The following is a 13,966-nucleotide window of genomic DNA, read 5'->3' on the forward strand; positions in this document are numbered from 1 at the left end:
ATTGTATACCGCGGCGCATTCCAAGTCGGCCAGAGATACTAGAGATTGAGTGAAATGTCAGGTTAGCAGAGTTTTAGAGCCTAGCCAAACGGGTCAGTAAACCTACCGAGGTATAGGTAGCGGCGATGGATGCAAATGTATTCACGATGGCGAGGGAGGTTGCCTTCTTCTCCCTGGTTTGCCCACAGGTTGTGGACACCCAGCCAAGAATGATGCTGTTCACGCCATCAACGCCAGTTGCGAACGTGCACATTGCGAAATACCGAGCTCCCACATTCATAGTTGAACAAGCAACCACGAATCCCACCACAGCGACGACCTTGGAAATAGTGATGTGCCAGACTCTTTCGTTAAAATATCCTATTGATGTCAGTTTGGGTGGAAGGTTAAGCTATCAGAGCGGCTCTCAATATTGCTCCCACTGACTAGAAAGGATACTGGACGGTATCCGGATCGTGCGTTTCCGCTTGGTCGACAGGTAGCACGCTGCTCTCGTTTGGGCTGAGTCCCCAGCAGGCCATCGGTGTTGTTGTATGTCTCATCTAGAAGTACGTAGTACCACTACTAGGGCAAGCTGACATGTCAGATCCTCGGTGGATTTCTCTCCGGACTTCTTGCTGTGTTCTGTGGCTGGATGGGCGAAGTACATCATATCGGATTCACGGTCTCGAGTCGGTTCTCCTGTGGAATGAGAAGGTCATACTGTACGTCCACTTACAGCATGCAGTTTGATAGCTAATCGCTAGTCCCCGTCATCCTACGCACCTTCGTCTCGTGCATGTGGTTCGGCATGCAGGCCTTCTGGGGAGGACAAGCGACGCGGGTTATGATCGGTGCTATTATCCCTGGTACGACCTACCTATCTTACATATAGTCAGGAGAGCGTTAACGAGTGTAGATCAGCGTCGTGCTAAACAGCGTTAGTTGCGGTATGGACCTCGCCGGGCTCTGGCCGAAGTACCTCAACATCAGACGAGGGGGATACGTTATGGCCGTTATTGGGATCGCTACTCGGTACCTTCCCTTTCCTCACCGGTAGTTCTTTGTACCCCCAGTATCCAGCTAACAGATCCAGACCATGGCAGCTCATCTCCACGGCGGACAAATTCCTCTCCGTCCTCAGCGGCTTCGGCGTGTTCATGGCACCAGCAACGTACGTCTCTGCCTAGATCTGAGAGACAGAAACAGTGGAAAATGCGACACTAACTTACCAATTCGTATTCGTATAAGAGGCCTTATGCTCGCCGACTACCACCTCATCCGCTGCCACCGGCTCAAACTCAGCGACCTCTACCGCGGCGACAGCAAGAGCATCTACTGGTTCCGACACGGGGTGAACTGGCCCGCCTTCGCGGCGTTCGCGGCTGGGATGTGGCCTCTTCTTCGTGCGTTGCCATGGTTGATATCGAGTAATCTACACCTAGACTGACGTCCATAATAGCTTTTCTGCCGATCCTATTACTAGCGCTTACACGAAATTTTTATTGTTGCAGTTTTGTTGTAGTAGTCTGCCGTACCCGCAGGCATCGGCTTACCCACTTCGCCCTAAAGAGTAACATAATGCATGCAGCCAGACATTTCCTGTTCTAGTACTCGAGAAACCATGGCAAAGACTTCGGTGGGAAACAACTGGTCAGGATAATCGATCATGCAAATTCTGCATCCTACCATCGACTAATGGAAATAGAGATGGAAGTCGGGAAACTGCTACTGTAATTGAGGGCTCAGCTATCGGCAACACTATTGCTTTAGAATGGCTCCTGACTGAACAACTCTTTCTTTTAGGTTCTGCGGTGGAGGATATGCCGTCAAAAATCCAGGGACGATGCGAACATCTACCGATCAGTTGTCTTCGTTCCTCTTCGGTGGCAGCATGGTGCTGCTTGATATAACGGGGGCTTGATGAAGCCCAATAATTTAGACCCTTACACGCAAGGAGATATAGAGTCACTAAGCTCCGCACTCCCTCTGATATCTGTTCAACATATGCCCAACGCAATCCTTTCCGCGACGTCGACATGTCGTTCCTTCCAAATATAAAGGCTACGCTTCCAGCGGAGGCCAATGAATCTGATATCCACGAAGAAACCATCCTGCAACCGACATCACAGCCTACACAGACATCCCTAATGAAGTTCAAACTACGGCTCTTTAGACTTTCAGCGGAGGTCTGTTCCCATATATCCGGCCCCTCAAATCTCGATCAAGTCGCCGTGCAACATCTGGACACCGCCATAGCCGAAAAGGAACGCACGTGGGACGCGACTTTCCTGGTAAATGGTCTACCACGTCTCTCGGACCATGCCAGATACGCCCATTGGTATATCCTACAAACCTACGCCAACCAACTATACCTCCTCCTCGTCCTCCTCCTCCTCCACCAACCCTTCCACAATCCTCAATCGCCAAGCATCCTACCTGCATCAAGAGATCGGTGCGTCAAGTCCTGTACCACCTTACTAAACATCCAGCGCGACTTCTGCGAACTGCCTAGACTACGCGACTTGTCAACGGAGTGACCAGCCTGAATGCCCTCCATGGCGCAGTTGCGCTGACGTCAAGTCTCCTGGGTATGCCGGATACCTTCGATGCAACGCCCTACCGGGACGAGCTGCATGCGACAGTGAGCCGCATGAAGATACTACAACATCGGGGCCCGGTCTGCGCTAAGGCATTTCCTTTTCTTGAGCAGTTACAGTAGGTGTTTAAATCAACGGAAACAAACTTCGTACGTTTTCCCCCTTTCTGTCCGCCACCGCCATGTGGCCTAACATATATTAATGATGACGCTCACGAAATAAAAGCACATCTGGGACGAAATTGTCAATCCTGCTTCTACTTAGAACCTATCTGGGATAATTGAAGCGAAGGAGGTGTTTGCAATATGTCTTATTTGAATGTGACGTCTCTTCAGAAGAGGAACACATATAAAGCCAGCTTTCCCTGGATACTTTTGATCGAACCAGCTGTCTCATGACCCAAGAGGCTCTAACTATTCTATACTACTTCCGTCTGCCGTCCATACCCGAACGCCTCTGTGGTTTACCAATTTCCATCTTCTTCTTTACATCCACGGTTAGTTGTTGGGCTTCTAGAAACGCCGCAAAGCTACCTGGATGTATCTTTTTCTCCGGCTCAACCAGTCTAGCCGTCCATCCGAAACTCTCCATTTTCCTCCTCAGGCCATGATCCACGTCATCATCATACATATCCACAACAATCTCCTTCAGCGACACAACTTGCCTGAGACAAGTACCGGCCATCGTCAGTGCCGTCGACGCCTTGGCAATACCACTCGAGTCTGTGAAGAAGCGAGATTGATCAAAGCTGTGCTTAAAGGCCTTTGTACCGGACGCGAATAAAACAAGGATCTTTAAATTGATGCAGATATCCTTTATTGTTGTGGTCATGCGCGAACCGTCACCATGAATCGTAGGATCTTCGCCTGGATGACATGCAATTGGGAGATCCATCCGAGTCCGCTGAATGCGCGCTTCATTATCGTCGCCAATCTGTTCCAAGAAAGTGATGCTAATTCGACATTATCTCTACTGCCAAAATCAAATCAGTTGCGGCTGTAAAGTAGTGATTTTGCCTCGTGGTAGATTATCTTGTTGGCGCGCAGGATATTGGGGACGAGATCGAGTCCTCGGTGCCATCTGCAGATGTTGATGGGTTCGTCCCGCACGAGGTGGTTGTAGATTTCGTTGCAGATCTCGGCGGGAAGTCTGAGGAAGGATTTGGGCTAGGGAATGCCTTGGGCTGTGGGCCTTAGATGATGATGCAGTCAAGGTGTTCTCTATAGATAATGGAAAATATGCGGGCAGGCAGCCTCCAGATGGGACCTCGTATCCAGAATCACGTGTCAGAAAAATTAGTCCAATATCTAGGGCACTGCAACATTGTGAAAGCTAGCGACTTCATATTGATTATGTATTCGATGCATACTTTGTGCAAGAAGCAGTCCCAGAATCAGGGTATACCTTGTCTTCTCACTACAACAATGAAGAACGACGGGCCCGTTTCATCGTCCAATGATTTGGTCAGTCAATATCAGCTAGAGGAACCAAATCTTTCACCTGAAAGTTCCTTTTCTCGAGCTTTCAGGGGTAGAAGAATGTTTGTACCGTATCACCCCTCAGGATCAGGATAGGCTCTGTTGAGGTTGAGCGCCACTTAGGGCACCTAGTCACGTGCCAGCGCAGTCCCACCGCGTCTCACCGCGCGGCAGAATCGTCCGGAAGCTCTCCAGATTTCGTCGGAGACTCTTTCTCTTCAACTTTCAACTCACCACAATTGCTCTCCATATTCGCTTTAATTACTAGCGCGTTTTGTCACTCCATTCGCCAACCGCTATCTTAACCGTGCATGTCAATCACATAAAAAGCCGCAACCATGCGCCTCACAGTCGAGCTGATTCAAAACTCGCTCTCGTACATCAACCCGCTCAAGGACCGCGAGCTAGATCTCCGAGGTGCGTTCCACACACCGTGCCTGAAAAGGACAGATACTACACTTTTGCATGAGCTGGATTGATATCGACCTTTGTCGTTGGAGTCGTTTAGGGCATAAGATTCCGGCGATTGAGAATTTGGGTATTGCAAAGGTATCTTTTCCCTTTCCTTCTTCGTCCTTCGTCCTCCGAACAAAAGGCGCCTGCTAACTCGGTATTTCCGTGTAGGACCAAGATGCGATCGACTTCACAGATAACGACATTTCCTCGCTGGGCAACTTCCCGTTCTTCCCGCGGCTGCGCACGCTTCTCCTTGCGCGGAATCGAGTCAGGCAGATTCAGTCGAACATCGCGAGCTCGATTCCCGGGTTGACGACGCTCATCCTGACGGCGAATAATGTTGCCGAGTTAGCGGATCTGGATCCCCTTCGGGGCCTTACGAAGTTGACGCATTTGGTCTTGTTGGAGAATCCGGTAACGAGGAAGGATGTATGTATACCTTGCCCTCATTCTGTTTCCTTAATACTCCCAACTGAAGTCCTGGTGGCCAAACGGAGCTGACATCCCTGATTTGATAGCACTACCGCCTCTGGATAATCTGGCGCATCCCAAGCATCCGCTTCCTCGACTACCGCAAAGTAAAAGACGCCGAGCGCGAACAAGCAAACGAACTCTTCGGCACATTCAAAGAACCCTCCGCCCTCGCATCCAAGATCCTCGGCGTTAAATCGCGCACCTTCGACGTTCCCCCCGGCAGCGACGCAGACCGCGCACCAGCCGAGAAGCGCCTCCGCGTGAAGTTGACGGATTCCGAGCGCAAGCGCATCGAGAAGATGATTCGCGAGGCGAAGAGTTTGCAGGAGATTACACGGCTCGAGAGGGAGTTGAATGAGGGGAGGATACCGGGGGGTGCGCTAGATGGGGTTGATGGGGAGGACCGGATGCAAATGTAGGGAGGAGGGGAGCATGAGATGTATACCCTGTTCTTCTGAGTTCGGGTGTTGGGATCGCATATGGTATGGTGGATATGGGCATTTTACAGTAATGGCCTGAACTTTCGTTTACACTTCCATTTGGCTGGTTTCTGTGGCGTTGCGTTGATCTGGCATACATATTATCTGTCTGGTAGTATTTATGATTTGACCTTTTTTGCCTAAAGGACTAGAATATTTCCCTCTGGATAGTTTTGCTTCGAACTTGTAAGCACTAACCTGTTGGAAAGCCACGCGCATTGGCTATCGCGTCGTATCCAGGTGTTCTATCTAATTTCGTAACTCTAGGACCCGGGCCAGTTTTCCTACCTACTAAGTCCTCCGATCCTTGGCTCGCGCTTGACAATACCTATATAGATCTGCGGGTTGTGCACCATAGCAAGCACTGTTGGTGCGGCTGGGATAAACCTCACAATCAGCCCAACTGTCGTCATCAACTTTCCTCTATTCTACTTCTTGAGCGCCTGGAAGAAACGAGGCAATAGACCCATTGCGTAGGAGATAAAGTTGCGAGCTCGATCTGTTCTATGTGGGAGGAGGTGATCGAACGATCTGATTGATAAGATAAGGCGAGACGTCATCTCCAGCTCATGACTACGACAGCACGACCTGAACAACAACCTCCCATGAAACCTGCTTACAAGTCGCCGCAAACGGTGATCTCTTCAGAATTTAATCATTGACAGGGGTTCAATTATTTACTCAGAGAGGATCCTACTACAGCCCACGGCTACCCGCCACCAGCGACAAATTCAACCTCCCCCGCACCACTTTTATCAACACAGACCTTCAACTCGCGCAACATGACACCCCCCGCCGCAGCCCCCTGGCGCTCTCTCTTTCTCTCAAGCCTAGAGAAGAGCAAAGCATCCTCCTTCTCCCTCGCCTCAATCGCACACACAAGCAGCAACAAAGCCGTTCCGCGCTCGCGCACCCTCCAATTCCGAGGTTTCTGGCCTCTCCCCGCATCAACCCTCCACCCCTCCGGTATCGATGCGCTAAAGGACCAAAATATCGGACTGAACCCCGATGTGTATGAGAGTGACCTGCTCTCTGTTACGACTGACGTCCGGATGAAGAAGATGGGCCAGTTGCATGACTCGGAAGATGCTGTCGAGGGCGTGTTCTGGTTTGAGGAGGTTAGTGCGCAGTGGAGGGTTAGGGGGCGGGCTATTGCGATTGGGGATCCTGAAGGGGATAGTAATAAGGAGGAGAAGGCTTCGAGGGAAATAGTTCAGAAGGCGATGAGGAAGAAGAGCGATGGTGAGGGAGACAGCAAGGATTGGGATCTGGAGAGACAGGTCGCGACGTATTTTGCGAATCATAGTCCTGTTATGAGGGGTGAGTAATTCGGACTCGTTGAGGATGAGTGTGTGCTGATGACTTCCTAGGAACATTCAAGAACCCGCCTCCCGGCACCCCGCGATCTGAGAAACCGTCTGATTCCCAACTGAAGCTGAACCAGAAGGTTGAGGATCTCAAGGATCCGGTTGCGAGGGCGAACTTCCGCATTTTGCTGATTGCTCCACAGGAGATGGAGCGTTTGGACTTCTCAAACCCTGACGATGTGCGCCGGACGAACTGGGTGCTTGAAGACGAAGAACAGGGCAAGTGGAAGGAGACGGAGCTGTGGCCTTAAACCCGGAACAACGGAATGGGCCCGAGTCTTGGAGATATTTTGACCGATAGGGAAGGAGCGATGGTGTGCCCTGGCTGGAATCTGTACTTTTCACATCCACAACTAGGTGCAGCTCAGGCTCTGTTTACTCCACCAGTATTAACTCGAGTTATTGAGCCAATCGCTTCAGCACCATATTCTTCATTCATATCAAGAATCGTATTCATATTAAGCCATCTGTCCACCCACATCCAACCAACGAGAATGGACCAGGGCGATGAGAAGACAAACCCGATCTCAACTGAAATAAACGATCATCCAAACAACAATCCCGGCTCCAAATTCCCCCGGCCGCCACCCGCGCCCTTCGGACTTTCTCAGACGAGTAAACAGCCCCTGGGTGGTTCGCTCTCTCAGCACCTTGACAACATCTTGGGGGCAGCTTCAGCAGGCTCAGTTTCCCCGCGGCCACTCCCGCCCTTCGGACTTGCTCAAATAAGTCAACTGCCCCTGGGTGGTATGCTCTCTCAACACCTTGACAGCATCGTCGCGGCGGCTTCAAGGATCAATGCTTACTTGAATAATCACTCAGTGGCGTTGCAACTTCAACAAGAGAATCAACAAGCTGGGCAACGGGCTCAGCGTATTCAACAACAGGTTCAGGAAGCTCAGCGACAGGTTCAGCAAGATCAGCGACAGGTTCAACTGCTTCAGCAACAGGCTCAGCAAACTCAGCAACAGATTCAGCAAGTTCAGCAACAGGCTCAGCAGGCTCAACAGTTACAACAGTATCGGCAACCACAGCAACCTCAGCAAAGTCCGCCTTTGCCAACGGCCACTTCCAATTCTCCTGATCCCGCCATAGCTAATCCGAGTCCTTCGCCAAGCTCTAGCGTGCGAAGTAAGGGCCCCAAACCCTGCTCGGCAGCGGCCTGAGTTAACTGGAGCACAGGATTATTATCGCCTTTGCAGCGCACACACATCCAAAGTCAAACTCCACCGGCCCGGACTAGCAGACCAACACCGAACTCAGCCCCACGCTTGACAGGTTCGAATGTACGGGCGCAGATCCCGTCGGGGTCAGCTGTACAGCGGCAAGCAGCCTCGGTCCGTTGCCTTTCCATAACTCCCACTCGCCTTCTGGGACTGATATTGATGAGTAGCAGCCGGCAATCCAACCATCACCGGAAACAGCACTTACGGCAGGAGACCAGTACAGAGCAATAACGGAGGCAGCGGATATAGCTCGACTGCAGGCTTTGAAAGAAGGCACCGACCCGAATCGAATCACAAGAGGTTCTAGTTTGCGGGAGTACCCACGGCCGGGATCAGCACTAGAGGCTCAGCAACCCAGAGCCAAGCAGGACACCACGAAACGAAAGCGACAAGATTCCGACCTTGTTTCGACCGAGGACCCAGAGGAGGGCCCCTCTACAGCCCCATCCGGAGGATCATCAAAGAACAGCAAAGGCAAAGCTGCCAAAAAAGACGACTCCGACTCTAGCCATTCAGTAGCCAAAAGGAGGAAAAACAACAAAGATGATCAAAATCGCCCGACCGGTGGTGGGAAGACTCCATAGCAATCAGGGAGCCTGGGGATCTCAGGCTCGTTCGAGAACCGCCAACATATGTAGTGGAAGTTGAGAGGGGCTGGCCGAGAGGGGGGGGGGGGGGTGGAGAGAAATGACACCGCCGTAGAGTTAGTTATATTGAGCACAGGAAGGATAGGAAACGTTGGAAAGTGAACCACTGTCTATTAGAATGCATGATACTACTCTTCTCACCCAATTACAGTTGTAGGTAGATACTTTAGCGTTGATATTTGTCCTTGAGCTGGGGTAGTAGCAGCAGTGTGTATGCCTCTACCATAAGGTCGCACAGTATCTAGCAAAAGTCCCCGATTCGCCAACAGACGACCAGCACCGATGATGTAGAAGTAGATGTCAATCCTAGAAAGCGGAGTCTTGTACTATTGCCCAACCTTGACTGCCAGATTGAAGATGCCGTCAACGCGGCGGGTTTGGAGCCAAATCGATGACGGATAACAGGCTCTCTCTCTCCTACATGGTTCTCAACGAGAACCCATCGTATCCAATTCGTTTAGCTACCTCCCCATAAGGCGCCACGAAGGCCGGAAATAAATCCCGAGCAACGAGCTGTAACTCAGAACATCGACAAATCGCAAATCATAATCTCGATTTGGAGTCAAGAGAAGCTCCTAAATTAAATTCCACTGGCAGGCGGCAGGCCATGGCTGATCGACGGGACGTCCGCGGAAACCTTGAGTGAAGGATTCGGGATTCGGGATGAGGCCGAGAGATTAGTGGTTCCTCCCGCTACATGTTACAACCTGCTTATTCCCTCTTGGAGTAGTGGTAGAGAAAAGATTAACGAAGCGGGATTCAAGCGCCGGCCCTCCAAACGGCGGCACGGGCAGCTTGGAGGAAAGCCTGGAAGTGGACGAAAGGAAGGGAAGGGTCGATCAAGTCTAGTCAGAACGTGGGACCGCAGACTTCTCGCGAATCCTAGAGACCCAATTAGATCCTAGAATCGATGTCCTACACGAGAGAAGACCGAGGTGGAAGCGGTAGGAAGCGCATGCTTTGACAGCTGACCCTTGTCGGCCGTTACGTGTCATAGACATTTGCGGTTAGCGCTGTGCACTAGCTGGGGCCCACTGAGTGGTGGTGCTGGCATCATGATCACGGGCTTCTACTGACAATCGCTATTGTGGTGATCCTTGTTAATAATATTGTCACGTTGTTCCCTTCCCTTATCCTGGAGGGTTGGAGTTGGTATCTCACATGGGGCCGCACTGTTTCCTTAAGGCAGTTAGTCGAAACGAAACGACCCTCCCACCTCGTACTAACATCTGACAACCCCAACCACAAGGGTATGTATGTAAACAAGCGTGCGACATAAATAATACAATGTTCTAGAAAGTCTGCTACCGTGCCCTCGTGGCAGATATACAACCAGCATTGACATTCGATTGCCGCTTTGGGCTTCTTGGGTTGCACTGTCGCACTACCACTAGATAGCTATTTGCTACGGTCAAGATGGTTTATGATTATGTAGTCTCCTCCCACCATACATATAACCCGCCATGATTGATTCGTTGATAGTCGAGTCTCTCCTCGACGCTTACCAAATCGAAGGATTATCCAGCGAGAGGGAAAGACGGTCATCCACGTTGAATTGTCGACCCCTCATGGACATGGGCTGGACACGGTCCCGACAGATGCGAGGATAGGATTTTACGTGGGATTCTTCCTTGAATTCTCGCATGCTGGGCTCGCAATCCGCAAGCGAAGCAGCCGAGGCAATTACTATTATGATATGATCATTCTCGCTGAGACGCCTAGTAGGCTAGGAGCAGCACCAATGCAAATCAATGCATGACGACGAAGCCAGAAGCCAGCCAGGCAACTCACCGCTGGTTGACAGACAGGAGAAGAGAGAAAAAGAGAGACAAGGATGCGGGGAGTTCAGTGGCAGTTGCTGAAGGGACGAAAGGAATTGTTCTGTTCTGTCGTGCCACAGTCTCCAGATCTAGAGAAAGACCTGATTGCCTGGCAGGTCTGCAGCAACGAAAAAGCAAAAAAAAGGCCCGGAGTGGCAGCCTGACAATTCAGGAGAGAACAAGACTCACGTATTTGTTGGTGACAGGTAATTAAACATCCCGGTACGGCCCAGTGGGTTCCGGGAGAGCCCGTCCAACCGGGGACTGGACTGGCGGCTGACAGCGGCATGGATACGGCTAGTGCGGTGTACGGTACGGTCACTGCAGATGGGAACGGATTTGTCTCTCCGTTCCAGTCTCCAGTCGCCAGTGCCAGTCAGTCCAGGGCAATTCCATTTCGATTCCCAATTTCAAATTTCAATCCCCTCCTCGTCTCGCTCGTCAGATCGCTGTCCTCTCTCTTCTTTCTTTTTCTTCTTTTCCTTTTCTCATATCTTACTACGACTCTATCCATCGACAATCCTATCCTTAGGGATACTTCCATACTTCGACCTCGGCCTCACGCGCCCGATCGATCGGACCATTTTCCGCTGGCCCATGGAACTGGCCTAGGGCGCCGCCTCGGCCTCCTTGACACTGCTAGATCCAACATCTGATGATACCACGACGAAACGATTCAGCTCTTCACCAGCAGATAAACACCGACCGCACATAAAAAATACCAGAAACAGAACATGCCGATGCAAATGGACGCCCTGGGCGCCTTCACCTACCTCTCCGACAACATCCCCACGTGGATGACCCAACTCTCCGACCTAAGCACGCACTGCGCCACAAAACACGCCGAATTCGCCGAAGCGTTCAAGAAGCACTCTGCTATCCCGAGCAAGCCCCGCAAGCGCCGAAACAGCTCGGTCTGTTCCATCCAGACCGACTCCGCCGGTAGTGAAGGGGCCGTTCGGCCTCGTCGCCTTCGCAGCAGCGGCAGCGGCAGCAACACTTCATCTTTCGACTCTGCACGCAATGGCCCCGCTATCATAAGTACCCGCCACAGTCTGATTATACACTACGATGGATACACGCAGAAGACGCTCGAGGAGCTAGTGAGGAGTATCGGGACGGCGAGGAATAACCTGCGCAAGGGGAAGATGGCTCAGTTGCCACTGGTGAAGGGAATGCGTGGTGGCGCGCCTCCGCCCAGGGGTGCGGCCGGGGCCCGTGCTTTGTTACCCACCCTTGACTCGGAAGACGATATCCTGGCGAGCATTCGGAGTGCACGGACCAGGGGTCCTTCGCCTATTCAGCAGCAGCAGCAGTCGACAACGCGGCAGCCGCCGTTTGATCTTGCGGATAAGAACCTCGAACTCGCGCATAGCTTTTGCGAGACGGCGGCGTATCATTTTCTTAGGGCTGGTGGGTGTGCGGAGGAGTTGAAGAGTGTCAAGGATCGGTTTAACGTCTTGCTTAAACTTGCCAGGGAAGAGGTGGAGATTCTTCAGAAGGAGAAGCAGGAGGAGGCGAAACAGAAGGAGAGGGAGAAGGAAGAGGAAAATGAGATTTCCGAAGATACCACCGAGACAAAACCAGCTATAGAAATAGCAACCGCGACAGCAACAGCAACGGAGCCGGGCATGGCATCGCTAAAGCGGCCGGCGTCCAGCGAAGGGCCCATCGAAGTCGACGACGAACAGGGCTCCGTCGAGTCGATCGACCTTACCGTTTTCCGAGTCAATCGGATGCGGCGATAACAGAAAAACACGAGCACCAGATTGTCATCTATCTCATCTCATCACATCATCTACCAACACTATCATACCCTCTTTACGCCCACATTTCGATTTCATTTTGGGATTATTCGGGCTTATTGGGTACTTTCATCGGTCGTCGGTCACAGCGGGATATTCGTCATTCTTTTCTATCATCATCATCTATCATCAGCAAGCAAGCGTGTCCTATGGTACTTGATCGAGCGTGGCGTTGGCGGGCGTTTGTATGGATTCGGTTAACTTGTTTGGGCATTTTACTGGACAGTCGTTTCAGTATCGGAATCATATATATTCATCATACCAAAATTATATGTAACATCCATCTCGGTTCTGTCAACATGACCTTAGCTATTATACACCATATACTAACTCTTGTGCTCCGGTACTCTGGACGTTAAATACAGATACGTAATATCGTATTCGACGTATCTCCTCGGTGGAACCCACCCTTTCTCCAATAAATGATGTGATCGGCCCGTGTTGTGGTCCCCGGAAAGGGTGGGGGAGCCGTCCCGCCTAGCCGGTGTATCTTATAACGCCGTATTTCAGCACTCGGATCATCACGGCGGCCCTTGCTTTGCTTGCCTTGCCTTGCCTTGCCTTGCCTTGCTTTAGATACTTCATCAAGTACTAAGTAGTAGGGGCCAGGGAGCATGAAGATACTCCACTACCACACCACCTACTAGCTAAAAGACGATGAAGTCCCGGTCAAACATCTGACTATGAAAAGAGTGCCTCAACTAGACAAGAAAACCGCACACTAGCGGCAATAAGAGTAGGAGCATGACTCGCGAATGAAGAAGTCTCCATCGAAGTGGCTCAGAATGATAATCATTGCTGCACTGTGAGGTGATTATTGCGGAGAATCGCGGAGAGCCGCGGACTACACTAACAAGATCCATGGGAATAATGGGATGCATAGGGGGGAGAAGAGAGGAGAGGAAGAAGGACTCTGGTGCAAGAAGGTGGAATCGGAAACAGAACGGGAATGGAAAGGTGAGAGCAGTACGGAGTACTTCCATTTGGCGGCTCATTTGGAATCTCGAATATCGGGTATTGGTCATGGTCATGGTCATGGTCGTGGCAACCAATATACATATAGACGATGTGCAAGGCCATGATTTCTTACGTCTCGACTAAGTATATAAGTTTATGTATTTATGTATCCATGTAATCCAATTGGCAGTGAACAGGGCAATATCTAATACTTCTGGCGCTCTATGGCCTAATGTCTCGCCAGCTATATCACAATCGACCACCCTCTTCCAGAGAGAAAAACGCCCAACTCGGTCACTGCTGGTCATACGCCTGGATGGGATGACAGAGGGCTAGAAGCTGGCTGCTTTCTCAAAGGCATTCAGTGTTGTCATCACAGCCCCGTCCTTTCTGGTTAAAAGTGCCTTGAGTAATCTGAATCCACAAGCTTATTCTCCCTTGGAGCGAAATGTATCTTTCTCATTCGTCTACAAAGCATCTTGAGGAGCAACCCATCGCATCCGGTGGTCCGATGCAATAAGTAGCCCAGATTGCCGGTCCGGTGATGAAAAGACATGGCTAGCATTGTATCTATATCTATAGTCTTTCCCATCATGTTTTGCTACGGGATAAGGATAGTATGATTGCCGCAGCAATGTAATAAGCCCAAGCCTAAGCGAGCCCTCCTAGACCGGCTCT

At 51.0% G+C, this 13,966-nt stretch overlaps 7 protein-coding genes across 7 annotated transcripts; all 7 read left to right on the forward strand.

Moving 5' to 3' along the window:
* Positions 1-146: 146 nt before the first annotated feature.
* On the forward strand, positions 147-1,429 carry BDV17DRAFT_288707 (permease for cytosine/purines, uracil, thiamine, allantoin-domain-containing protein; the record flags this gene model as incomplete). Its single annotated transcript, XM_073761464.1, has 7 exons — positions 147-368; positions 430-531; positions 587-704; positions 747-873; positions 925-1,014; positions 1,076-1,153; positions 1,231-1,429. The coding sequence occupies 7 exons, from the start codon at positions 147-149 to the stop codon at positions 1,427-1,429; spliced, it is 936 nt and encodes a 311-aa protein (XP_073618477.1).
* Positions 1,430-2,018: 589 nt separating this feature from the next.
* Positions 2,019-2,519, forward strand: BDV17DRAFT_288708 (fungal specific transcription factor domain-containing protein; the record flags this gene model as incomplete). Its single annotated transcript, XM_073761465.1, has 1 exon — positions 2,019-2,519. One exon carries the CDS (start codon positions 2,019-2,021, stop codon positions 2,517-2,519), a length of 501 nt encoding a protein of 166 aa, XP_073618478.1.
* Positions 2,520-3,267: 748 nt separating this feature from the next.
* On the forward strand, positions 3,268-3,743 carry BDV17DRAFT_256183 (uncharacterized protein). Its single transcript, XM_073757032.1, has one exon. The coding sequence runs from the start codon at positions 3,487-3,489 to the stop codon at positions 3,670-3,672; it is 186 nt and encodes a 61-aa protein (XP_073618479.1). The 5' UTR covers positions 3,268-3,486; the 3' UTR covers positions 3,673-3,743.
* A 553-nt stretch (positions 3,744-4,296) lies between these two features.
* On the forward strand, positions 4,297-5,581 carry lea1 (U2 snRNP complex subunit LEA1). Its single transcript, XM_073757033.1, has 4 exons — positions 4,297-4,474; positions 4,566-4,606; positions 4,682-4,942; positions 5,032-5,581. The coding sequence occupies exons 1-4, from the start codon at positions 4,396-4,398 to the stop codon at positions 5,404-5,406; spliced, it is 756 nt and encodes a 251-aa protein (XP_073618480.1). The 5' UTR covers positions 4,297-4,395; the 3' UTR covers positions 5,407-5,581.
* A 667-nt stretch (positions 5,582-6,248) lies between these two features.
* On the forward strand, positions 6,249-7,084 carry BDV17DRAFT_288710 (uncharacterized protein; the record flags this gene model as incomplete). Its single annotated transcript, XM_073761466.1, has 2 exons — positions 6,249-6,786; positions 6,837-7,084. 2 exons carry the CDS (start codon positions 6,249-6,251, stop codon positions 7,082-7,084), a joined length of 786 nt encoding a protein of 261 aa, XP_073618481.1.
* Positions 7,085-7,327: 243 nt separating this feature from the next.
* On the forward strand, positions 7,328-8,643 carry BDV17DRAFT_288711 (uncharacterized protein; the record flags this gene model as incomplete). Its single annotated transcript, XM_073761467.1, has 3 exons — positions 7,328-7,964; positions 8,016-8,170; positions 8,227-8,643. 3 exons carry the CDS (start codon positions 7,328-7,330, stop codon positions 8,641-8,643), a joined length of 1,209 nt encoding a protein of 402 aa, XP_073618482.1.
* A 2,522-nt stretch (positions 8,644-11,165) lies between these two features.
* Positions 11,166-12,377, forward strand: BDV17DRAFT_241016 (uncharacterized protein). Its single transcript, XM_073755966.1, has one exon. The coding sequence runs from the start codon at positions 11,261-11,263 to the stop codon at positions 12,272-12,274; it is 1,014 nt and encodes a 337-aa protein (XP_073618483.1). The 5' UTR covers positions 11,166-11,260; the 3' UTR covers positions 12,275-12,377.
* The last annotated feature ends 1,589 nt before the right edge of the window (positions 12,378-13,966 follow it).

Source organism: Aspergillus undulatus (assembly GCF_047715775.1).
Source record: "Aspergillus undulatus strain CBS 261.88 unplaced genomic scaffold BDV17scaffold_9, whole genome shotgun sequence".
In the NCBI taxonomy this organism is placed as follows: Eukaryota; Fungi; Ascomycota; class Eurotiomycetes; order Eurotiales; family Aspergillaceae; genus Aspergillus; species Aspergillus undulatus.

Bases quoted from the DNA above. Each gene is read 5' to 3' on its own strand.
- lea1 (XM_073757033.1), top strand. From the start codon at position 4,396: ATGCGCCTCACAGTCGAGCTGATTCAAAACTCGCTCTCGTACATCAAC. The intron at 4,475-4,565 runs GTGCGTTCCACA...GGAGTCGTTTAG, and splicing joins CCGCGAGCTAGATCTCCGAG to GGCATAAGATTCCGGCGATT. The intron at 4,943-5,031 runs GTATGTATACCT...CTGATTTGATAG, and splicing joins ATCCGGTAACGAGGAAGGAT to CACTACCGCCTCTGGATAAT.
- BDV17DRAFT_241016 (XM_073755966.1), top strand. From the start codon at position 11,261: ATGCCGATGCAAATGGACGCCCTGGGCGCCTTCACCTACCTCTCCGAC.
- BDV17DRAFT_256183 (XM_073757032.1), top strand. From the start codon at position 3,487: ATGCGCGCTTCATTATCGTCGCCAATCTGTTCCAAGAAAGTGATGCTA.